The 26,717-nt window shown below is 36.5% G+C and overlaps 1 protein-coding gene, 1 long non-coding RNA gene and 1 pseudogene across 3 annotated transcripts in view; all 3 read right to left on the bottom strand.

Moving 5' to 3' along the window:
• LOC105420291 (putative ADP-ribosylation factor GTPase-activating protein AGD8) overlaps positions 1-12,148 on the bottom strand; it is a 77,347-nt pseudogene extending 65,199 nt beyond the window's left edge. Inside the window, exons 1-4 of the transcript XR_016051893.1 lie at positions 6,619-12,148; positions 6,142-6,420; positions 3,792-3,917; positions 2,716-2,817 (exon numbers count right to left, since the gene is read on the bottom strand). The product of XR_016051893.1 is annotated as a putative ADP-ribosylation factor GTPase-activating protein AGD8 (transcript). The remainder of the gene's footprint in view (positions 1-2,715; positions 2,818-3,791; positions 3,918-6,141; positions 6,421-6,618) is intronic.
• On the bottom strand, positions 6,751-12,148 carry LOC148782994 (uncharacterized). Its single transcript, XM_088861685.1, has 4 exons — positions 10,129-12,148; positions 10,016-10,058; positions 7,755-7,800; positions 6,751-6,840 (listed from the first exon to the last, which is right to left on the bottom strand). Exons 1-4 carry the CDS (start codon positions 10,265-10,267, stop codon positions 6,751-6,753), a joined length of 318 nt encoding a protein of 105 aa, XP_088717811.1. The 5' UTR covers positions 10,268-12,148.
• Positions 12,149-16,447: 4,299 nt separating this feature from the next.
• Positions 16,448-24,910, bottom strand: LOC148782993 (uncharacterized). The gene is made up of 2 exons (XR_016051894.1): positions 23,984-24,910; positions 16,448-23,017 (listed from the first exon to the last, which is right to left on the bottom strand). It is a non-coding gene; the product is annotated as an uncharacterized LOC148782993 (long non-coding RNA).
• Between the last annotated feature and the right edge of the window lie 1,807 nt (positions 24,911-26,717).

Below are 26,717 nucleotides of genomic sequence, written 5' to 3'. Positions count from 1 at the left end.
AATAATATTGATATCGATAGTCAGCTAGTTAAAAGTGAATATTCACTCTGATTCAAAAATATGAGAGACATTCAAGCTAAATAACACTGGCAAGATGGTAACAAGTACAATTTAAAATGACCACCTTCTCTTAGGGAAATTTACACTACAAACTTCTGAAGCCAACAAACACCTTATCCCGAAAGCAACATACGGCCCCACCACCCAGTTAAACCTATAATCACCTCCTTCCATACCAACTCTAATGAAATGACTCATTTTTTTCTACACAATCCCAATAATTTTCCTTTATTCCCGTAAATCCCCAGACCCTTTCTTTCACTCCTTTATCTAGACAAAACAAGAGAGAGACTGTCTAATTCCTCATTTGAAGAAACCCATAAGATTGTGTCGTTTGAAGGAACCATAAGATTTCATGCCACCCTCCCAGTTTGGAATCCGCCAAAATTTTGAATGGAAATCAAATCTCTGCTGCCCAAATCACTTTCTACAACAATTTTCAGGTAGACCTAACTCTCAGAATAAGCTCATCCATAGGCTCATCCTCTGATTAAGGCGAAATAAAAAACTTGAATCCGCAAATTGCCCACAGGTGAAAAAACTATCTGCCCTCCCACCCTTCTCTCTTCCTCTTCTTTCTTCCTTCACTCCATTTCAATTTCTCAGAGAGAGAGAGAGAGGACGCCTTTTCTCTGTCACTCTAGCTCATTCTCTATAATTGGCTCTCTCTCCCACTCACTCTCTATAATGGGGGTTTCTCTCTCTCTCTCTCTCTCTCTCTCGTGTGCATGACTGCAAGTACTCAATGGATGAGAGAGAACGATATGGGTAGATGAATGGGATTAGATTGCATTTTGGTTATTAAATTCAATAAACAGATGTTGGGTTAAAGCATGAGATGGGAAGCCTGCAAAAGAGCATTAGTGCAAGAACTCCCTAAACCTTTCCCAACAAAAGAGTCATTTATGCAAAAGCTCCCTGCAACTTTCCCTTTCTTCGAGTTCAAACTATACCATCATCTTTTCAACTCTAATCCACAGTCAAATCCCTTCTTAGCGTCCACCTTCCGAAATCGATCCAAGTTCTATTAACTGACAAGCCTATCTCCTCAAACAATCATTTTTTCCACTTTCAATTGCCGTGTTCATGATCATTGTGTTCTTCTTAAATCAAAAGAACCCACATCCCCAAAAAACCCAGATTCTTCTTCTTCTTATCAGAATAGAAGCAGCCATCTCCCAAAAAACCCAAATTCTTCTTTTTCTTAGAACAGAACCCATCTCCCAAAAAACCACAAATTATTACAGTGAGGGTAGAGGCAGGTGTGTTGGAGAGTGAGGGAGAGGAATAAGGGGTAGAGAAAGAGGGAGTCCATATGAGAGAATGAGAGCAAGTGTTTAGAGAGAGAAACAGTGAGACAGATTGAGACAGCAAGGAGGCTTATACGCAAACAAACAGTACGTTAGAGAATGAGAGAGTGTGTTTCAAGGCATTGGGGCCTTAGGACTTATTAGGTAGAATAACGTTCAGAATGTTAACTTAGAAGAAAAAATAAGGAGAACAGAATGTAATCGTAGAAATGGTTGTTTTGAGGTGTGGAAGGGGAGTTCAAGCATTGCATGCAGGAGTTGTAATTGGGAGGTGCTTCTTGAAATCCAGTGGAGGGAGGTTGTAAATTTCTCATTCTTTGATGTTCTACATCATGAGCAGAACATAATCATTTAAATTGTACAAATCAGGCATAACATAGAAAACACAATTACAATATTCAGCATCTTAAAAAAGTCCATATTACATAAGAAACTTTAAACGTTGAAAGTAGACCAATAATGCACTCCTTAAAATGACCTTCCATGATGAGGGCAAAGACTCAGTTGAGCATGCCACAAGACATATACATACATACATCCATACATACACACATGCAAACATTACATACATTACAGACACACAAACACGCATATAAGGCTTTTTTTCTCTTGCGATGCACTCTCAAACTACAAGAACGCTTTGCCACCCCTAAGGAGGGAGTTCAAAGCAATGCCTTTGTGCATAGCAGAGCTTTACAATTATTCCATGGAGCAACAATAAATTCATAACGAGGAGCATATCAAACCTTTTGAACGCTAACTAGATGGACAATACTATGGAGGATTGACAGCATGAATACTTAAGGAAAGACAAAAATTCATGATTTAGAAGTATTTATAACACAACAGTAGTTTCCAGAATACCATAGAGGCCTTGAGATTTATTTACAATAGCATTTAATCTTTGGTTTTTGGGGGGCCAGACAATTCAAAGTTTGCAGTGAGTATGTTGCACATTAACTATCATTGAGAGAAAAAGCTAATCGATCCCAAATAGTCGGGATAAGGTTCAATGATGATGGCTGAGGGAAGAAGCCACCCGATTGTTTCAGCAGTTAAACTTCATATACAAAATGACCATCTAGAAGTTGGTGGCTGTGGAATTTTCTTAAAATGTGGAAAGATCTACAATATACGAGACAGTAAAACATAGAAACCGGCCCTATAAAAAATAATAACTCCTGAAAATAAAGCTATCTCTAGTGTTCACCAAAGGAATCAAAAAACAAAGAAAAGAAGTAAAAAATTATTCTATGTGAAGTATGAATCATTAGCTTTCTCAAAATTTCTAGCTTTATGACGAGTAAGGTATCTATCGGGATGAGTTTGGCTAATGAAGAAGTACCTAGAACGAAATCCGATTGTTGAGATCAGTTGCAGACAAATCAAGGCTAGGATCATCCGTGTTATGTCCAAAAAGATCAGCAATAGATATGGATGTCGAGCTCTACACAAAGCATTGGACCAATTACTAAACACAAGATGAAAAAGAAAACTAAACACAATACATTGGACAAATTACTAAACACAACACGAAAAACAAAAACAACTTCAACTTATAGAGAAACTTAGTGATTAGAAGGGAGAAAAGAAAATTATAACCTGATGCTATCTCCAAGATGCAAGATTTGAATGCTGCCTAAAAAAGAAAAAAAACTAGCCCAAGCTTTCATATGGGCATATTTTGTCAGGTTATTGTGCCCATTGAGGCAAACCAAATCTGAAACAAAAAGGGGGGAAAAAAAAAAAAGAGGATATATACTATCCTCCCTCGGGAGCGTAGTTGACTTCTACTCCCTCGGTAGAAGATCTACTTGAGAGGTTTCTCAATCTGAAATTTTGGGAACCACTAAAGAGACACAAGACGATTATCCTCAAAAAAAAAAAAAAAAAAAAATCAAATTTGAGTTTTCTAACACTCTGACCTAACCATCTAAAAATTGGATAGTCTCTATGCAATCTCTAGACATTGTTTTTTCATAAGTGGGTATGATATGGATTTTTTTTAATCTATGGATTGAAGGGGTTACATCCACAAATTTTGGGATACTCAAACTAATTCTAGGTGGGGTTGTACCTGAGGGAGCTAATAGACATTCTACTCCCACGGGAATATAATATCTTTTAGCAAAAAAAAAACCCACAACAGCCAATTCCAACAAGGAGGGGAGTTGCTTAGAATCAAGAAAAAACATTTTTTTTTTTTTGGAAGGGCCATGGACAACTCGTAGTTGATCAGTGGAGTTACAAAAGTCTGTCACACTTGGGTCAGTTTTCACTATATGGGTATGCAAAAAAAGTTTATTTAATACGTCTATATGAACAGGTAGATATGGGTGTACGCATGTGAGTGAGTGTATGATATGTACTACACACACACAGACACACATAGAGGGGACGAGGAAGAGAGAAAGAGCATACTGAGAACTTTTGCAAGGAGATTTGGGAAGAAGCATCACTGGCTTTGTTTTGATCCCCAAAGCACTGAGTTGATCAAATAGATTTTGCATTAGAAAACTATAGTTGGGGCTCGTTGGTTTCCTCAACCTGCAGTCATGAATGTAAACATCAAAAGATGGAAACAACAGCCTAGACACATTGTAAGGATTATTGTAACAAAAACGGCACCGACAGAGTCATCCAAGGGAAGAAATGCTTAATATCTGTTCTAACTGCAGGCAAAATTGTTAGAGCTCCAATTGAAGAGGACAAAACAACAATATATTACGGCTAAAATAAAATACAGGCTACAGTCACTTTTTCAAAACTTGAAAAGCTATACATAATTTAATTGAGCAACACCCGAGTTCAGGTACGCCCCCACATGTCAATTCTACAGAAGTAAAGAAGATAAAAAACAGGTAAGCGCTCCTAAGTTATGAACCTTATATTTAAACATGGGAAAGGGGTATAAACTTCATAGTTCCTAAGGTGCAGGATCTTTTGGTTACGTTCAAAGATAGCTTTTTCTAGGGTTGGTTATGAAGGACAGGACATTTGAAAAAAAAATTTAGACTAAACTCCATTAACTACTACAGTAAACCAGGATAAAGAACACATGAATCATTTAAATTGGCTAAAGTGGGTTGGGACTTCCTTTGCAGACTATTCCAAAAAAGGATGGTTAACAAGCACCTTAATAATAAGAAATTAGCTGCATGTTACAGAGAAATAACACTTAAAATTGTACTAAATATGAAGGAAGCACTAAAAGAAAAACCATGCCGTTATATAATAGAGGATAAGGAAGGACATCTGTCTAAAGAGAGATAATTTCCAATCCTCAAAAGTTAAGGATATTCAACTCCCATTGAATGTAAAAGACATGGTGATCTTTGTCGTTGGGGAACCTAAAACTGAATCTGTGTGGCAAAACGGAAATCGAATAACAATGGACCTAATAATAGCTTCTAAGCAAGCACAAGCAGGGCTAAGCGGTGTTTCCAAAGGCAACAGTACGATAGCTATTCTGCAATATGATGAGCATCAGGTGTGACAAGCCCAACTTAAGCCATGTATTTGGAATGGAGAACTAGTATATGTTTGTATAACGACCGCTTCTAAGACTATAGATTAGGGAGGTTAACTTCCTAACCTCATCAATTCACTCCATTGGGAGAACTATTCTTTAGATTCAGGAGGAGTTCTTTCAGAAATAACTTGCACTTCTGTCAACTTGTAACCCATGTCATGGAATCATCCTGCAAGATAAAGGCTCTAGATGCTTAATGAAAGAGATGAAATGAAAGCTATATGAAATGAAAGCTATACCTATCAATATTTGGACCTGCCATTACCAATGAATCCACCAAATGCTTTCAAAAATATTATATCGATTGTAGACAAAGGCTGAAAGCACACCCGTGGCCAAGCAAAACTGGGTGTACCAGCACAAACCCAGAAATTGCACCAGCACCAGCAATTGTAACATCCTGCCACTTTTGCAGGTACCTAAATGATGGTATCAACACATATCCAAAACCCAATACAGTATAACAAGAGCCCAACATGGATCATGCATTTAGTGGACAACATGTGGGAGCAAAAGTGCCTCTTTGTGGCACTGATATTGTGAATGCTCTAACTCAGGTTCCCAAAAACACATTGGTGCCCACATGTCACTCTCAAACATTAGTCACTGCTATAGGACAAACAGTCTGCCTCTCAACTGATCCCTAAATGAATCCCAAATGGCACAGAAACCTTGAGTAAAGACCTCCGATAAGAGAAGTCAGTCCTCATGCAATTGCGGTTCTCTTAGTGCACCTTCTTATCACCAAGTTTATACTTAGGACAAATTTGACACCTAAAGTCCACAAGAGTACGTATGCCTCAGTGATCCCATTTGTGATCAAACCCCTCACCGAGTTCATACTCCTAATTTGCCAGCAATAACAGTGTATATTAATCAAATTTTTGTTGCTTGTGGACTGACACGTGCTCTAATCTTTATATTTATCTAACGTGTGAGTGTAGAGAGAGACAGAGTGAGAGTGAGAGAGAGTGAAAGATAGAATGAGTGCACTGACATATGTGTGTGTGGAGAGAGCGAGAGAGAGAGCTTGTGGAATGACATTTGTCTGTGTCAAAGGTCAAAAGCCTGTGGAATGACATTTGTCGGAGGGAGGGACAGAGGGAGAGAGAGAACCAAGACTTCTCAACAACCACTATGTAGACATGTACCATCCCTGTAACCAAGTTGAAAAAATGCATAGTAAACGTTTGAAGAACCCCATAATCTACCAAACCTGAATAGCCAATAAAGAATTACCTGAACTTTGGAGTAAGTGGTACTTGCCATTTCCTTGATTCCACTGTCCATTCCAGAACAGCATAGAAGCTGCTTGATTTAAGTGGAGAAACATGGTTAAGTAATTGTGTACCACCAGAATTGGGCTCTGAAGACAGCATGCTCTCAACATATTCAAAGCGTGAAGGAAACGATGAGCCAATAGACAGTGTTGCGCTGGCATTAGTGGATGATCCAGTTCTGCATGCTCACAACAAGAGCCACTTCTTCTGACTCCTGATAATAAAGACTTTCACTTGGCTGCATCTAATTGAATAGGCATCAGACAATAAATCAATTCATAACATCATAGCTTTAAAAATTCCAACTTTATCCAGTTGATTCATTAACTACAAATAATGCCACCAATGAATCAAGAAATGAGTCAGGATTAAAGCTAAACGGTCATCTTTAGAAATGGAAAAATTTTGCATTACTGTTGGCTAAGAACGATTCGACCTTTGTAGTAAGCTTCTGGGCACCAATCCCGTCTTACTTCCCTTTCTTGCACCAATGGCCTTTTTTATGGTACTGGTCACTGGATGGGAAGGAACTTTTGGTGAGGCAGTAACTTCAGATGCCTCATGTTTATCAGCAACCTATTTTCTTTTGGATGTACCAGTAAACTTCACATGAGATAGACCATATACTGTCTGATTTTCCGGAGAAGTAAGCGGTGATCTAGCAGAAGATGGGTCCTCTGTCAAGCTTTTGGCAACTTCCTTTGAACATAATTGCTGGTATAATTCAGCAGCTCTAGATGTTTATCTTGCTTCGATGTTACCTCCGTCAGTCACCCACAGGTACGAGTCAAACCACCACTCCAAGTTTTTAAACATTGTAAAACATTCATCAAAAACTTTCTAAGGTTTCAGAATCTCTGCCCAAAAACGTTTTCACAATAGATAATGTCACCATTAATGAAAATGATGCCTGAAAAGCAATACAAACACCACGGCTACAAATTTGAATTTTCAAATTATATTCTAGACCAATATCAAATGTCATTTTAAACTCAAAAGATCTGGTTAAATTTAATCCACCTAGTCTGCCCTAGAGCATAACAATTAGCAATGGGACGAGTTCTTTTTGTTTTTTATCTAAAATAAGCTGTAAGAGGGGACCATTTTGCTTACAAATTACAGAGTGGAAAAAAATGACAATAACCAAAGACCAAATCCAAGCCTCAGGAAAACATCACAATATTTTATAAGACAAAATCACAAGCATTAGAACCACCCAATTGGGGGTTGTAGTGAAATTTTCAGTAAACTCCCAATCAAAATTTACATGAAAGGCGACGCATAGGTTTTTCAGAATCCTGAATCTCATTCTAAATCTTATTACAACAACAACAATAACATTACACTGCATCCAACCTGCACTAATCAAATACCAAAATTATAGGAAAAGAATAACAAAACAAGTTGAATATCAAAAGGAACCCTTAAAAATGCAAATGCCACAATAAAATGAGATATTTTTTTTGTGATCCTTTAACATAGTAATCCTGCTCCAATCGAGCCTCCGAGTAAAACATGCAACCAAAATTAACATTAACAGAAGAAAAAAAAAGAACTGTGCTGATGAAATACATTTTGCATTCGAAAACTTTTGTTGGGCTTCCTTTGTTTCCTCAACCTGCAGTCATGAATATAAACATCGAAAACAATTGTCTAGAAACATGCCAAGGATTATTGTAACAAAAAGTGCAGTGACAAAGTCATCCAAGGGAAAAAATGCTTAATATCTGTTCCTACTACAGACAAATTTGTTAGAGCTCCAATTGGAGAGGAAAAAAACCACAATATATTGTATTGCCACTAATAGAAACATTTGAATGCTGCCTAAAAAAGAGAAAAACAAGCAGAGTATTCATATGGGCATATTTTTTGAGGTCATTGTGTCCATTGAAATAATGTCGAACAAAATCTAAAATTTGGGAAACACTTAAGAATTAATACATGATTCCTCTAGAAAAAAAAAATTGAAATTTGCCGTCCAGCTTTAGTTGGGTGTAATAAAGACTTTTTTTAGTCTATGGATTGAAGGGGTTACATACCCAAAATTTGCGGGCCTAAAACTAATTCTAGGTGGGGTTGTACCTGAGGAAGTTAATAAACATTCTACTCCCATGGGAATAGAATATCATTTAGCCAAAAAAAAAACCCACAAAGGCCAATTCCAAATGGAGAGTTTTCTTTAAGATCAAGAAAAAACTGTTTTTTTTTGGAAGGGTCATAGACAAGTCTTAGTTGATCAGGGGAGTTACAAAAGTCTGTCACACTTGAATAGTGGAGTAGACCATGCTCGGACAGTTTTCACTAAATGGTGTACGCCATTTAATACGTCTATATGAATGTGTAGAATGTAGATATGGGTGTATGCATGAGTGTGTGAGATATGTACGAACATGCACAAACACACAGAAACACAGAGAGAAAAGGGGTCGAGAAAGAGAAAGGACATTGAGAACTTTTACTAGGAGATTTGGGTAGAAGCATCACTGGGAGATTTGTGCAGAAGCATCACTGGCATTGTTTTGATCCCCCAAGAACTAAGCTGATGAAATAGATTTTGCATTAGAAAACTTTAGTTGGGCTTCATTGACATGGCATTAGAAAACAATATATATACTTTACAAACACGCATACAAGGCTTTTTTCTCTTGCGAAGCACTCTCAAACAAAAAGAGTGCTTTGCTGCCCCCTAAGGGGGGAGTTCGAAGCTTTGCCTTTGTGCATTGCAGAGCTTTACAATTATTCCTTTGAGCAAAACCAAATTCACAACGAGGAGCATATCAAGCCATGCTAATGCTAAATAGATGGAGAATAATATGTAGATTGACAGCACGAATACTTAAGGAAAGATAAATATTCATAATTCAGAAGTAATTACAACACAACAGTAGTTTCCAAATTACCATCCTTTAGATTTATTTACAATAGCATCTAATCTTTGTTTTTGGGGGGGCCAGATAACTCAAAGATTGCAGTAAGCATGTTGAAAAAATAGAAATTAACATTCATTGAGTGAAGAAGCTAGCCAACCCCAAGTACTCGGGAAAAGGTTCAATGATGATGGCTGAGGGAAAAAGCCACCCGATTGTTTCTGCAATTAAACTTCATATACAAAATAACCATCTAGAAGTTGGTGGCTGTGGAATTTTCTGAAAATGCTGAAAGATCTACAATATAAAAGGCAGTAAAACATAGAAACAGGCTAATAATAACTCTAGCAAATAATGCTTTCTCTTGTGCTCAGCAAAGGAATCAAAAAACAAGGAAAAGAAGTAAAAAATCGTTCCATGTGAACTATGTTTCATTAGCTTTCTCAAATATTCTAGCTTTCTGACGAGTAAGGTATCGATCAAGATGAGTTTGGCTAATGAAGTAGTACATGGAATGAAATCCGATTGATGAGATCACAAGCAGACATATCAAGGATAGGATCATCCATGTTATGCCCAAAAAGATCAGCACTAGATATGGATGTCGAGCTCTACACAAAACATTGGACCAATTACTAAACACAAGATGAAAGACAAAACTAACTTCAACTTATAGAGAAATTTAGTGATTAGAAGGGAGAGTGAAAGACAAAGCGTGTGCACTGACAATTGTGTGTGCAGAGAGAGAGAGTGAGAGAGAAAGAGAGAGAGAGCTTGTAGAATGACATATGTGTGTGTATGTGTGTGTAGCGAGGGAGGGAGGGATAGAGGACGAAAGAAAACCAAGATTTTTCAACAACCTATATATAGACATGTACCATCCCGGTAACCAAGTTGCAAATATGCACAGTAAAAGTATGAAGAACCCCATAATCTACAAAACCTGAATAGCCAATAAAGAATTACCTGAACTGTGGGGTAAGTGGAACTTGGCTTTTTCTTGATTCCACTGTCCATTCCAAAATCAGTAAATACGCTGCTTTATTTAAGCGAAGAAACATGGTTAAGTAATTGCGTACCACCAGAATTGGCCTCCGCAGATTGCATGCTCCCAGCATATTCAAAGCGTGAAGGAAACAATGGGCCAAAAAACGGTGTTGCGCTGGCAAATAGTGGATGAACCAACAACAAGAGCCGGTTCTTCTGGCTTCTGATCATAAAGACTTTCACTTGGCTGCATCAAATTGAATAGGCACTAGACAAAAAAATGTTCATAACATCACAGCTTTCAAGATTCTAGCTTTCTCCTATAGATTCATTATCTACAAATACGCAATGAATCAAGACAAGAGTCAGTATTAAAGTTAAATAGTCATCTTTAGGAATGGAAACATTTTGCATTACTGTAGGCTAAAGAACAATTCGACCTTTGTAGTAAGCTTCTGGGCACCAAGACCTCCCGTCATACTTCCCTTTCTTGCACCAATGGGCATTTTTATGGTACCGGTAACTGGATGGGAAGGAGCATTTGGTGAGGTAGTAACTTTAGGTGCCTCATGTTTATCAGCAACCTCATTTTCTTAAAACGTTTCAGTAAATTCACATGAGATAGACCATTTACTGTCTGATTTGCCTGAGAAGCAAGGGGTGATCTAGGAGAAGAGAGATCATCTGTCAAGCTTTTGGCAACTTCCTTTGAAAATAATTGCCGGTATAATTCAGCTGCTCTTGATGTGTATTTGGCTTCGATTTTACCTCCGTCAGTCACCCACAGGTACGAGTCAAACCACCAGTCCAAGTTTTTAAACATTGTAAAACATTCATCAAAAACTTTCTATGGTTTCAGAATCATTGCCCAAGAAGTTTTTCACAATTGTTAACCATTAACAAAAATGATGCATGAAAAGCAATACAAACACCACCGCTACAAATTTTACTTTTCAAATTATATTCTAGACCAATATCAAATGTCATCCTAAATTCACAGATCTGGTTCAATTATAAATTCCTAACCAAATTTAATCCACATAGTCGGTCCTAGAGCATAACAATTAGCAATGGGATGAGTTTTTTATTTTTTTTCTATTATAAACTTTAAGAGGGAATCATTTTGCTTGCAAATGATAGAGTGGGAAAAAATGATAATTACCAAAGGACCAAATCCAAGCCTCAGGTCACAATATTTGATATGATCCAATCACAAGCATTAGAACCACACAATTGGGGGTTGTAGTGAAATCTACAGTAAACTCCCAAACAAAATTTACATTAAATGAGATATAGGATTTTTAGAATTCTGAATCTCATTCTAAATCTTATTACAACAACAACAATAACATTACACAGCATCCAACATGCAGTAATCACAAACCAAATAATGCAAAGAAAAAGGATGGATAAAAGGAAATTTTAAAACACTTAGCCACAAATATCCTAGAGCCAGATAATGCAAAGAACCGTGACCAACAAAATGGTACGTTAAAAATCTCGACCACGAATTACTTTTTGACCTAAAATTTTTAAAAATGAATATCAACTAAAAGATTAAACAAATTGTGGATAATTTCAAATCAAACAAAGAAAATTAGAAGGAAAGTTGACCAGTTAATGGGGATCTACGGATTTCACCCCTGCCCCCAAAGTCGAGTCAATAATACAAAGAACCGAGAAGGAAACAATGATACAATAAAAACCTAGTAATGAATACTCTTTGGCTCAAAAATTTTAAAAGAAACACCGATCCATAAAGTCAGCAAAATTATGAGTAATTTAAAATGAAATAAAGAAAGTCGCCTGAAAAATCGACAAATCTCTGGAGCTCGACGAATTTCACCCCAGGCTCGTCATTGAGTTAAAACAAAACTATTGCTAAATAAAATAATGAACAGAGATCAATAAATGGAGATCTTAGAACACTTAAGCTACGAATATCCTAGTGCGAGACAATGCAAAGAACCACGACAAAAAAAAGGGTAAGTTAAAAATCTCGACCACGAATATCATTGTGGCTTAAAATATTTAAAAAGTATCAGCTAAAAAATTAAAAAATAGTGGATAAGTTCAAATCAAAGATAGAAAATCAGTAGGAAAATTGACCAGTTAATGGGGATCTATGGATTTCACCCCTGCCCCCCAAGTCGAGTCAATAATACAAAGAACTAAAAAGGAAATAATGATACATTAAAAACCGAGTCATGAATACTCTTTGGCTTAAAATTTTGAAAAGAAATACCGATCCATAAAGTCAACAAAATTATGAGGAATTTAAAATGAACTAAAAAAAGACTATAGGCAATTCGACAAATCCTTGGGGGTCGACAGATTTCACCCCTGGCCCCAAAGTCTTGTCATTGAGTTAAAACCAAATATTGCCAAATAATGCAAATAACAAAGACGGATAAATGGAAATTTTAAAACACTAAGCCACGAATATCCTAGACCCAAACAATGCAAAGAACCACGACCAGCAAAAAGATATGCAAAAAATCTCAACCACGAATTACTTTTTGACCTAACATTTTCAAAAAGATTAATCAACTAAAAGATTAAACAAACTGGGGATAGTTCCAAATAAAACAACGAAATCATTAGGAAAATTGACCAGCAAATGGGGATCTACGGAATTCACCTCGGCCACCAAAGTTGAGTCAATATTACAAACAACTGGGACGGAAACAAAGATACATTAAAAACCCAGTTAGGAAAAGAAACATTGATCCATAAAGTCAGCAAAGTTATGAGGAATTTAAAATGAAAGAAAAAAAAAGCTTATAGGAAATTCGAAAATTCTCTGGGGGTCGACGGATTTCATCACCTCTGGCCCCAAAGTCTTGTCATTGAGTTAAAACCAAAATATTGCCAAATAATGCAAAGAAAAAAGATGGATAAAAGGAAATTTTAAAACACTTGGCCACGAATATCCTAGAGCCAGACAATGCAAAGAACCATGACAAACAAAACGATACGGTAAAAATCTCAACCACGAATTACTTTTCGACCTAAAATTTTTAAAAAAGAATATCAACTAAAAGATTAAACAAGTTGTGGATAATTTCAAATCAAACAAAGAAAATCAGAAGGAAAATTGACCAGTTAATGGGGATCTACAGATTTCACCCCTGCCCCCAATGTCGAGTCGATAATACAAAGAACCGAGAAGGAAACATTGATACAAAAAAACCTACTCATGAATATTCTTTGGCATAAAAATTTTAAAAGAAAAACCGATCCATAAAGTCAGCAAAATTATGAGTAATTTAAAATGAAATACAGAAAGTCGCCAGGAAAATCGGCAAATCTCTAGAGGTCGACGAATTTCACCCCAGGCACCGAAGTATCATTATTGAGTTAAAACAAAACTATTGCTAAATAAAATAATGAACAAAGATCGATAAATGGAAATCTTAAAACACTTAAGCTACGAATATCCTAGTGCGAGATAATGCAAAGAACCACGAAAAAAATAAGGATAAGTTAAAAATCTCGACCACGTATATCATTGTGGCTTAAAATTTGTAAAACGCATCAACTAAATGATTAAACAAATAGTAGATATGTTCAAATCAAACATATAAAACCATAAGGAAAATTGACCAGTTAATGGGGATCTACGGATTTCACCCCTGCCCCCCAAGTCTAGTCAATAATACAACGAACTGAAAAGGAAACAATGATACATTAAAAACCGAGTCATGAATACTCTTTGGCTTAAAATTTTGAAAAGAAACGCCAATCCATCAGGTCAGCAAAATTATGAAGAATTAAAAATGAAACAAAGAAAGTCTCAAGAAAAATCGACAAATCTCTGGTAGTCGACAGATTTCACCCATGGCCCCAAAGTATTGTCATTGAGTTAACAAAAAAAACATTGCCAACTAATGCAAAGAACAGAGATCGATAAATGGAAATCTTAAAACACTTAAGCTACGAATATCATAAATGCCTCTAAGTTTAAACATTATGTATATATATATATATATATATGAGTAATGATCCTATGAGACCCTCACACACCTATGTGTGTTGGACCCCAAAAGATCACCATTAAATTTAGCACAAATCTCTAGAAAAGTTATCATATGGGGTGGGACTTGACGTTTTTAGAGATCTGTGCCAAATTTAATGGTGATCCTTTAGGGTCCTACACACATGGGTGTGGGTGGGCCTCATAGGATCATTACTCTTTATAATATATATATATATATATATATATATATATATATATTAATTTTAAGAAATTCTCATTATTTTCTATTGATGAATTCCATATGTAGGATTTACTCATTAGCATCAACCTATGCAGTGAAGTTTGAGCATAGCCACGAGGATCAGTAAAAATGGCAACATCTTCAAAGCAGACTTCTAAGACTTGTGACTTGGGCTCAAAACCATCTTCATGTTTAGACCATGATGCAGCCAAATTACAAGTTACAATTATAGGACATGCGCCTATCCCAATGACAGAGACTACAAAAAATCTAGAGAAATCACATAAGTTCAGGCCACTGAAAATATTTAAAGAAAATAATATAACAATAAAATGTATCAGAAAATTTAAAAAATAATATTGATATCTATAGTCAGCTAGTTAAAAGTGAATATTCACTCTGATACAAAAATATGAGAGACATTCAAGCTAAATAACACTGGCAAGATGGTAACAAGTTCAACTTAAAATGACCACCTTCTCTAAGGGAAATTTACAATATAAACTCTGGTGCCAAAAAACACCTTATCCCGAAAGCTACATACGGCCCCACCACCCAGTTAAACCTATAATCACCTCCTTCCATACCAACTCCAATGAAATGACTCTTTTTTTTCTACACAATCCCAATAATAACTTTCCTTTATTCCCGTAAATCCCCAGACCCTTTCTTTCACTCCTTTATCTAGAAAAAACAAGAGAGAGACTGTCTGATTCCTCATTTGAAGAAACCCATTAGATTGTGTCGTTTGAAGGAACCAAAAGATTTCATGCCACCCTCCCAGTTTGGAATCAGCCAAAATTTTGAATGGAAATCAAATCTCAGCTGCCCAAATCACTTTCGACAACAATTTTCAGGCAGACCTAACTCTCAGAATAAGCTCATCCATAGGCTCATCTTCTGATTAAGGCGAAATAAAAAACTTGAATCCGCACAATGCCCACAAGTGCAAAACTATCTGCCCTCCCACCCTTCTCTCTTCCTCTTCTTTCTTCCTTCTCTCCATTTCAATTTTTAAGAGAGAGAAAGAGAGGAAGCCTTTTCTCTGTCACTCTAGCTCTCTCTCTCTCTCTCTCTCTCTCTCTCTCTCTCTCTCGTGTGCCAGACTGCAAGTACTCAATGGATGAGAGAGAACGAAATGGGTAGATGAATGGGATTAGATTGCATTTTGGTTATTATATTCAATAAACAGATGTTCGGTTAAAGCATGAGATGGAAGCCTGCAAAAGAGCATTAGTGCAAAAGCTCCCTACAACTTTCCCAACAAAAGAGTCATATATGCAAAAGCTCCCCGCAACTTTCCCTTTCTTCAAGTTCAAAGTATAGCATCATCTTTTCAACTCTAATCCACAGTCAAATCCCTTCATAGTGTCCACCTTCCTAAATCGATCCAAGTCAAATCCCTTCATAGTGTCCACCTTCCTAAATCGATCCAAGTCTTATTGACTTACAAGCCAATCTCCTCAAAGAATCATTTTTTCCACTTTCAATTGCCGTGTTCATGATCGATGTGTTCTTCTTAAATCAAAAGAACCCAAATCCCCAAAAACCCAGATTCTTCTTCTTCTTATCAGAATAGAAGCAGCCACCTCCCAAAAATGACTCATAATCACCACCCAGTTAAACCTATAATCACCTCCTTCCATACCAACTCCAATGAAATGACTCATTTTTTTCTACACAATCCCAATAATTCCTTTATTCCCGTAAATCCCCAGACCCTTTCTATCACTCCTCTATCTAGAAAAAACAAGAGAGAGACTGTCTAATTCCTCATTTGAAGAAACCCATAAGATTGTGTCGTTTGAAGGAACCATAAGATTTCATGCCACCCTCCCAGTTTGGAATCAGCCAAAATTTTGAATGGAAATCAAATCTCCGCTGCCCAAATCACTTTCTACAACAATTTTCAGGCAGACGACCTAACTCTCAGAATAAGCTCATCCATAGGCTCATCCTCTGATTAAGGCGAAATAAAAAACTTGAATCCGCAAATTGCCCACAGGTGAAAAAACTATTCGCCCTCCCACCCCCTTCTCTCTTCCTCTTCTTTCTTCCTTCACTCCATTTCAATTTCTCAGAGAGAGAGAGAGAGGACGCCTTTTCTCTGTCACTCTAGCTCATTCTCTATAATTGGGTCTCTCTCCCACTCACTCTCTATAATGGGGTTTTCTCTCTCTCTCTCTCTCTCTCTCTCTCTCTCTCTCTCTCTCTCTCTCTCTCTCTCTCTCTCTCTCTATCTCAGGTGCATGACTGCAAGTACTCAATGGATGAGAGAGAACGATATGGGTAGATGAATGGGATTAGATTGCATTTTGGTTATTAAATTCAATAAACAGATGTTGGGTTAAAGCATGAGATGGGAAGCCTGCAAAAGAGCATTAGTGCAAAAACTCCCTAAACCTTTCCCAACAAAAGAGTCATTTATGCAAAAGCGCCCAGCAACTTTCCCTTTCTTCGAGTTCAAACTATACCATCATCTTTTCAACTCTAATCCACAGTCAAATCCCTTCTTAGCGTCCACCTTCCTAAATCGATCCAAGTTCTATTAACTAACAAGCCTATCTCCTCAAAGAATCATTTTTTCCACTTTCAATTGCCGTGTTCATGATCATTGTGTTCTTCTTAAATCAAAAGAACCAACATCCCCAAAAACCCAGATTCTTCTTCTTCTTATCAGAATAGAAGCAGCCATCTCCCAAAAAACCCAAATTCTTCTTTTTCTTAGAACAGAACCCATCTCCCAAAAAACCACAAATTATTACAGTGAGGGTAGAGGCAGGTGTGTTGGAGAGTGAGGGAAAGGAATAAGGGGTGGAGACAGAGGGAGTCCATATGAGAGAATGAGAGCAAGTGTTTAGAGAGAGAAACAGTGAGACAGATTGAGACAGCAAGGAGGCTTATACGCAAACAAACAGTACGTTAGAGAATGAGAGAGTGTGTTTCAAGGCATTGGGGCCTTAGGACTTCTTAGGTAGAATAAAGTTCAGAATGTAACTTAGAAAAAAAAATAAGCAAAACGGAATGTAAACCTAGGAAGGGTTGTTTTGAGGTGTGGAAGGGGAGTTCAGGCATTGCATGCAGAAGCTGTAACTGGGAGGTGCTTCTTGAAATCCAGTGAAGAGGAGGGGTTAGATTGTAAATTTCCCATTCTTTGATGTTCTACATCCTGAGCAGAACATAATCATTTAAATTGTACAAATCAGGCATAATATAGAAAACACAATTACAATATTCAGCATCTTAAAAAAGTCCATATTGCATAAGAAACTTTAAACGTTCAAAGTAGACCAGTAATGCACTCCTTAAAATGACCTTCCATGATGAGGGCAAAGACTATGTTGAGCATGCCACAAGACATATACATACATACATCCATACATACATACATGCAAACATTACATACATTACAGACACAAACACGCATATAAGGCTTTTTTTCTCTTACGACGCACTCTCAAACTACAAGAGGGCTTTGCCACCCCTAAGGAGGGAGTTCGAAGCAATGCCTTTGTGCATAGCAGAGCTTTACAATTATTATTCCATGGAGCAAAATTAAATTCATAACGAGGAGCATATCAAACCTTTTGAACGCTAACTAGATGGACAATACTATGGAGGATTGACAGCATGAATACTTAAGGAAAGACAAAAATTCATGATTTAGAAGTATTTATAACACAACAGTAGTTTCCAGAATACCATAGAGGCCTTGAGATTTATTTTCAATAGCATTTAATCTTTGGTTTTTGGGGGGCCAGACAATTCAAAGTTTGCAGTGAGTATGTTGCACATTAACAATCATCGAGAGAAGAAGCTAATCGATCCCAAATAGTCGGGATAAGGTTCAATGATGATGGCTGAGGGAAGAAGCCACCCGATTGTTTCAGCAATAAAACTTCATATACAAAATGACCATCTAGAAGTTGGCGGCTGTGGAATTTTCTTAAAATGTGGAAAGATCTACAATATACGAGATAGTAAAACATAGAAACAAAGTAAAAAATTATTCTATGTGAACTATGAATCATTAGCTTTCTCAAAATTTCTAGCTTTATGACGAGTAAGGTATCCATCCATCGGGATGAATTTGGCTAATGAAGAAGTACCTAGAACGAAATCCGATTGATGAGATCAATTGCAGACAAATCAAGGATAGGATCATCCGTGCTATGTTAAAAAAGATCAGCAATAGATATGGATGTCGAGCTCTACACAAAGCATTGGACCAATTACTAAACACAAGACGAAAAACAAAACTATTGGACCAATTACTAAACAAAGGACGAAAAACAAAACCAACTTCAACTTATAGAGAAACTTAGTGATTAGAAGGGAGAGAAGAAAATTATAACCTGATGCTATCTCCAAGATGCAAGATTTGAATGCTGCCTAAAAAAGAAGAAAAACTAGCCCAAGCATTCTTATGGGCATATTTTGTCAGGTTATTGTGCCCATTGAGGCAAACCAAATCTGAAACAGAAAGGGGAGAAAAAAAAAAAAAGAGGATATATACTATCATCCCACGGGAGCGTAGCTGACTTCTACTCCCTCGGTAGAAGACCTACTTGAGAGGTTTTTCAATCTGAAATTTTGGGAACCATTAAAGAGTCACTAGATGATTATTCTCAAAAAAAAATCAAATTTGAGTTTTCTAACACTCTGACCTAACCATCTAAAAATTGGATAGTCTCTATGCAATCTCTAGACATTGTTTTTTCATAGTGGGTATGATATGGATTTTTTTTAATCAATGGATTGAAGGGGTTACATCCCCAAATTTTGGGATACTAAAACTAATTCTAGGTGGGGTTGTACCTGAGAGAGCTAATAGATATTCTACTCCCATGGGAATATAATATCTTTTAGCAAAAAAAAAACCCACAACAACCAATTCCAACAAGGAGGGGAGTTGCTTAGAATCAAGAAAAAACATTTTTTGTTTTTTGGAAGGGCCATGGACAACTCGTAGTTGATCAGTGGAGTTACAAAAGTCTGTCACACTTGAGTCAGTTTTCACTATAAGGGTTTACAAAAAAAGTCTATTTAATACGTCAATATGAACGTGTAGATATGGGTGTATGCATGTGAGTGAGTGCGTGATATGTAAAACACACGCACAGACATAGAAACAAAGTAAAAAATTATTCTATGTGAACTATGAATCATTAGCTTTCTCAAAATTTCTAGCTTTATGACGAGTAAGGTATCCATCCATCGGGATGAATTTGGCTAATGAAGAAGTACCTAGAACGAAATCCGATTGATGAGATCAATTGCAGACAAATCAAGGATAGGATCATCCGTGCTATGTTCAAAAAGATCAGCAATAGATATGGATGTCGAGCTCTACACAAAGCATTGGACCAATTACTAAACACAAGACGAAAAACAAAACTATTGGACCAATTACTAAACAAAGGACGAAAAACAAAACCAACTTCAACTTATAGAGAAACTTAGTGATTAGAAGGGAGAGAAGAAAATTATAACCTGATGCTATCTCCAAGATGCAAGATTTGAATGCTGCCTAAAAAAGAAGAAAAACTAGCCCAAGCATTCTTATGGGCATATTTTGTCAGGTTATTGTGCCCATTGAGGCAAACCAAATCTGAAACAGAAAGGGGAGAAAAAAAAAAAAAGAGGATATATACTATCATCCCACGGGAGCGTAGCTGACTTCTACTCCCTCGGTAGAAGACCTACTTGAGAGGTTTTTCAATCTGAAATTTTGGGAACCATTAAAGAGTCACTAGATGATTATTCTCAAAAAAAACCAAATTTGAGTTTTCTAACACTCTGACCTAACCATCTAAAAATTGGATAGTCTCTATGCAATCTCTAGACATTGTTTTTTCATAGTGGGTATGATATGGATTTTTTTTAATCAATGGATTGAAGGGGTTACATCCCCAAATTTTGGGATACTAAAACTAATTCTAGGTGGGGTTGTACCTGAGGGAGCTAATAGATATTCTACTCCCATGGGAATATAATATCTTTTAGCAAAAAAAAAACCCACAACAACCAATTCCAACAAGGAGGGGAGTTGCTTAGAATCAAGAAAAAACATTTTTTGTTTTTTGGAAGGGCCATGGACAACTCGTAGTTGATCAGTGGAGTTACAAAAGTCTGTCACACTTGAGTCAGTTTTCACTATAAGGGTTTACAAAAAAAGTCTATTTAATACATCAATATGAACGTGTAGATATGGGTGTATGCATGTGAGTGAGTGCGTGATATGTAAAACACACGCACAGACATAGAAACAAAGTAAAAAATTATTCTATGTGAACTATGAATCATTAGCTTTCTCAAAATTTCTAGCTTTATGACGAGTAAGGTATCCATCCATCGGGATGAATTTGGCTAATGAAGAAGTACCTAGAACGAAATCCGATTGATGAGATCAATTGCAGACAAATCAAGGATAGGATCATCCGTGCTATGTTCAAAAAGATCAGCAATAGATATGGATGTCGAGCTCTACACAAAGCATTGGACCAATTACTAAACACAAGACGAAAAACAAAACTATTGGACCAATTACTAAACAAAGGACGAAAAACAAAACCAACTTCAACTTATAGAGAAACTTAGTGATTAGAAGGGAGAGAAGAAAATTATAACCTGATGCTATCTCCAAGATGCAAGATTTGAATGCTGCCTAAAAAAGAAGAAAAACTAGCCCAAGCATTCTTATGGGCATATTTTGTCAGGTTATTGTGCCCATTGAGGCAAACCAAATCTGAAACAGAAAGGGAAGAAAAAAAAAAAAAGAGGATATATACTATCATCCCACGGGAGCGTAGCTGACTTCTACTCCCTCGGTAGAAGACCTACTTGAGAGGTTTTTCAATCTGAAATTTTGGGAACCATTAAAGAGTCACTAGATGATTATTCTCAAAAAAAAACCAAATTTGAGTTTTCTAATACTCTGACCTAACCATCTAAAAATTGGATAGTCTCTATGCAATCTCTAGACATTGTTTTTTCATAGTGGGTATGATATGGATTTTTTTTAATCAATGGATTGAAGGGGTTACATCCCCAAATTTTGGGATACTAAAACTAATTCTAGGTGGGGTTGTACCTGAGGGAGCTAATAGATATTCTACTCCCATGGGAATATAATATCTTTTAGCAAAAAAAAAACCCACAACAACCAATTCCAACAAGGAGGGGAGTTGCTTAGAATCAAGAAAAAACATTTTTTGTTTTTTGGAAGGGCCATGGACAACTCGTAGTTGATCAGTGGAGTTACAAAAGTCTGTCACACTTGAGTCAGTTTTCACTATAAGGGTTTACAAAAAAAGTCTATTTAATACGTCAATATGAACGTGTAGATATGGGTGTATGCATGTGAGTGAGTGCGTGATATGTAAAACACACGCACAGACATAGAAACAAAGTAAAAAATTATTCTATGTGAACTATGAATCATTAGCTTTCTCAAAATTTCTAGCTTTATGACGAGTAAGGTATCCATCCATCGGGATGAATTTGGCTAATGAAGAAGTACCTAGAACGAAATCCGATTGATGAGATCAATTGCAGACAAATCAAGGATAGGATCATCCGTGCTATGTTCAAAAAGATCAGCAATAGATATGGATGTCGAGCTCTACACCAAGCATTGGACCAATTACTAAACACAAGACGAAAAACAAAACTATTGGACCAATTACTAAACAAAGGACGAAAAACAAAACCAACTTCAACTTATAGAGAAACTTAGTGATTAGAAGGGAGAGAAGAAAATTATAACCTGATGCTATCTCCAAGATGCAAGATTTGAATGCTGCCTAAAAAAGAAGAAAAACTAGCCCAAGCATTCTTATGGGCATATTTTGTCAGGTTATTGTGCCCATTGAGGCAAACCAAATTTGAAACAGAAAGGGGAGAAAAAAAAAAAAGAGGATATATACTATCATCCCACGGGAGCGTAGCTGACTTCTACTCCCTCGGTAGAAGACCTACTTGAGAGGTTTTTCAATCTGAAATTTTGGGAACCATTAAAGAGTCACTCGATGATTATTCTCAAAAAAAAATCAAATTTGAGTTTTCTAACACTCTGCCCTAACCATCTAAAAATTGGATAGTCTCTATGCAATCTCTAGACATTGTTTTTTCATAGTGGGTATGATATGGATTTTTTTTAATCTATGGATTGAAGGGGTTACATCCCCAAATTTTGGGATACTAAAACTAATTCTAGGTGGGGTTGTACCTGAGGGAGCGAATAGATATTCTATTCCCATGGGAATATAATATCTTTTAGCAAAAAAAAAACCCACAACAACCAATTCCAACAAGGAGGGGAGTTGCTTAGAATCAAGAAAAAACATTTTTTGTTTTTTGGAAGGGCCATGGACAACTCGTAGTTGATCAGTGGAGTTACAAAAGTCTGTCACACTTGAGTCAGTTTTCACTATAAGGGTTTACAAAAAAAGTCTATTTAATACGTCAATATGAACGTGTAGATATGGGTGTATGCATGTGAGTGAGTGCGTGATATGTAAAACACACGCACAGACATAGAAACAAAGTAAAAAATTATTCTATGTGAACTATGAATCATTAGCTTTCTCAAAATTTCTAGCTTTATGACGAGTAAGGTATCCATCCATCGGGATGAATTTGGCTAATGAAGAAGTACCTAGAACGAAATCCGATTGATGAGATCAATTGCAGACAAATCAAGGATAGGATCATCCGTGCTATGTTCAAAAAGATCAGCAATAGATATGGATGTCGAGCTCTACACCAAGCATTGGACCAATTACTAAACACAAGACGAAAAACAAAACTATTGGACCAATTACTAAACAAAGGACGAAAAACAAAACCAACTTCAACTTATAGAGAAACTTAGTGATTAGAAGGGAGAGAAGAAAATTATAACCTGATGCTATCTCCAAGATGCAAGATTTGAATGCTGCCTAAAAAAGAAGAAAAACTAGCCCAAGCATTCTTATGGGCATATTTTGTCAGGTTATTGTGCCCATTGAGGCAAACCAAATTTGAAACAGAAAGGGGAGAAAAAAAAAAAAGAGGATATATACTATCATCCCACGGGAGCGTAGCTGACTTCTACTCCCTCGGTAGAAGACCTACTTGAGAGGTTTTTCAATCTGAAATTTTGGGAACCATTAAAGAGTCACTCGATGATTATTCTCAAAAAAAAATCAAATTTGAGTTTTCTAACACTCTGCCCTAACCATCTAAAAATTGGATAGTCTCTATGCAATCTCTAGACATTGTTTTTTCATAGTGGGTATGATATGGATTTTTTTTAATCTATGGATTGAAGGGGTTACATCCCCAAATTTTGGGATACTAAAACTAATTCTAGGTGGGGTTGTACCTGAGGGAGCGAATAGATATTCTATTCCCATGGGAATATAATATCTTTTAGCAAAAAAAAAACCCACAACAACCAATTCCAACAAGGAGGGGAGTTGCTTAGAATCAAGAAAAAACATTTTTTGTTTTTTGGAAGGGCCATGGACAACTCGTAGTTGATCAGTGGAGTTACAAAAGTCTGTCACACTTGAGTCAGTTTTCACTATAAGGGTTTACAAAAAAAGTCTATTTAATACGTCAATATGAACGTGTAGATATGGGTGTATGCATGTGAGTGAGTGCGTGATATGTAAAACACACGCACAGACGCACAGTCACACAGACACACATAGAGGGAACGAGGAAGACAGAAAGAGCATACCGAGAACTTTTGCAAGGAGATTTGGTCAGAAGCATCACTTGCTTTGTTTTGATCCCCAAATAACTGAGTTGATGAAATAGATTTTGCATTAGAAAACTTTTGTTGGGCTTCGTTGGTTTCCTCAACCTCCAGTCATGAATGTAAACAACAAAAGATGGAAACAATAGCCTAGACACATGCTAAGGATTATTGTAACAAAAATGGCAGTGACAGAGTCACCAAGGGAAGAAATGCTTAATATCTGTTCTAACTGCAGGCAAAATTGTTAGAGCTCCAATTGAAGAGGGAAAAACAACAATATAATACGGCTAATAAAGACAACAGGCTACAGTCACTTTGGTTGGGACTGATGCAAACTGAGAAAAATGTGAGAGAGGAAGAGGAGAGAGGAGGGTACGAGGGGGAGAGAGAGAGAGAAAGAGATTGATCTTTATCTGGTAGAGAAGCTGCAGCATTCACTGGAGTTTCTCTCTCTAATTTGGGCTCTCTTCCCTCTCTCTCATTTGGGCCCTCTCTTACGTCCCTCCTTTATCTCATTTCTCGTATCCTCCCACCATCTCTCCCACCTTGCTATCTCTCCTCTTTCTCTCTCTACTCAGTCAGTTTCTCTCTCCTCTTGCTGTCCCTTCTCAGTATCTCTCTTCTCTCTCCACTTTATATTTGGGTTGTCTTGTCCCCTCATACCCTCCCTTCTCTCCCCTCATCCTCTCTCACATTTATCTCACTTTGCATCGGTCCCGGGAAAAACTCCAACGTTCACGTGCGAAGATCAGAATCTCAACGTATCAATTCAAATATTCGCTCACGTGAGAAAATCAGAAAATCCAACGGACAAAACATAGCATCGGTCGAAATATTCGACCGCAACCATCCAACGGGCAAAACACAGAAACTATCCATCCCAACTGCCACATGCCCCAACAGCTAAAACCCAGCCGGGTGGTAGCCCCCTTTTATAGTGGTATGGCTCCCGACTCCTTCCCAATACTAGCGATGTGGAACCAATTGATTGGGACCCTTCCAGCCCCTTCTCTCCTTAACGATGTGAGTATAATACCATAAGTGGATCATAAATTCCCTTCACCTTATGGTAAGAGAGACAAATTCCCGTCCACCTTAAACAGTAAATTTACCAAAATAATTATAAATTGTAATTTTTTAAATACTACAGGTAGCTCAGTCTTCAATCAATAGCTATTTAAAAAAAAAATCCATACAGATGAGCCAATGGGCTTGTATATGACCCACTGACGGTATTATGCTTTAATTTATTATAATATTATAATTAACATTTATATGTTGATAACCAAATATTGTTTTTATTTATTAATTTATTTACATTATAAATCTTGTAATTTATTGTTTTTTCTTGTAGTTGTAAATAATATTTTTTAAATTAGATGATATTATAAGATATTTTAGATTTATTTTTATTTTGATAGTAAAATAATTATAAAATATAAACCAACTATTTTAACTTCAATATATAATATTATAGTCAGTTAGGTTAAGATAATTTTGGATGAATAAAGTGAAATAATAAATATTTGATATTTTGATGTAGTACTAATTACATTTTATATGGAAAAACTAATTTTTAATCATACAATAGGAAAGTGTTTTCTAATATTTTTAAATTATTTTGATGTAATATTATAAGAGTAATGATCCTATGAGACCCTCTCACACCCATGTGTGTAGGACTCCAAAGGATCACCATTAAATTTGACACAGATCTCTAAAAAAATCAAGTCCTACACCCATGTAATAACTTTTTTAGAGATCTGTGCCAAATTGATGGTGATTGTTTGGGGTCCTACATACATGGGTGTGAGAGGGTCTTTAGGATAATTACTCATATTATAATATCATATTATAATTATTAATTATACAGACATCTAAACAGTGTCTCAGTATTCACCTATTTTTACAAGTATTGAAAGTACATAACACACCATTCTTAATTTCTTTTATAAACTAAAATAACACTATTTTTAGTGATTTATAGTAATTTTTAAAAATATTTTTACGACAAATCTTGTCAATTAGGCTGATTCTCCGACCAGACATGCCAATCCACCAATTTGACACGGTTTTTTTTGTGGATGATCCGAGTCACTGATCTGTTTTTTAAATTTTGGTTTGCTCAATGGCAAGGATATTTAAATTTTATAGAAATTAAATATTAAAAAATCGCCTAATTTTTCCACGATTTCATTTTCAAATCAAAACCACTTTTTTTTTTTTAATTTCCAAAGCCTATGGATTCTACCCCTCTATACTATTTTATTTTTAATGACATATAATATTTATATTTAAAAACAAATTCTGGCCTAACTTTAATCGGACCATGGCTTGCCCCAGACCGTCAAGCCTTTGTGGGCCAAACCAAGCCCAGCTCGAAAGCCCGGAGGCTGGCCTGAGCCGTTAGCAGCCCTAGAGCCAAGACTACACGGCCAACCTTCTTGTCGATCCCTAAAATGCTTTACTCCCTCAATGAGCTGGATCTCAGCCAATATGTCAAAAGTTGAATACCTCATTTGTAACTAGACAACTTCGGAAGATATTCATGGTAATCTTTCACTCCTTTTTGGCAAGTTAAATTTCTTGAATAAGCGAATCTTCAAAGAAAGTCAGGTTTGTTATGGTTATGGATTATCTTAGCTGGTAGCAGGTGAGAGATTGGTTATTAACTCTATAATATGGACAATGAAAAAAATGTTGCTAGCTCTAA

This window comes from Amborella trichopoda, chromosome 3, assembly GCF_054954075.1.
Source record: "Amborella trichopoda isolate Santa Cruz 75 chromosome 3, AtrichopodaSantaCruz75HAP2 v2.0, whole genome shotgun sequence".
NCBI lineage: Eukaryota > Viridiplantae > Streptophyta > Magnoliopsida > Amborellales > Amborellaceae > Amborella > Amborella trichopoda.
The sequence above is the reverse complement of the archived record's forward strand: the minus strand, read 5'-3'. Positions and strand labels throughout refer to the sequence as shown.

Coding starts and splice junctions, on each gene's coding strand:
- LOC148782994 (XM_088861685.1), bottom strand. CDS start 10,267: ATGATCAGAAGCCAGAAGAACCGGCTCTTGTTGTTGGTTCATCCACTA. Junction 10,059..10,128: donor TGCGGAGGCCAATTCTGGTG/GTACGCAATTAC, acceptor TGGAATGGACAG/TGGAATCAAGAAAAAGCCAA. Junction 7,801..10,015: donor CCACTTACCCCACAGTTCAG/GTAATTCTTTAT, acceptor TCATGACTGCAG/GTTGAGGAAACAAAGGAAGC.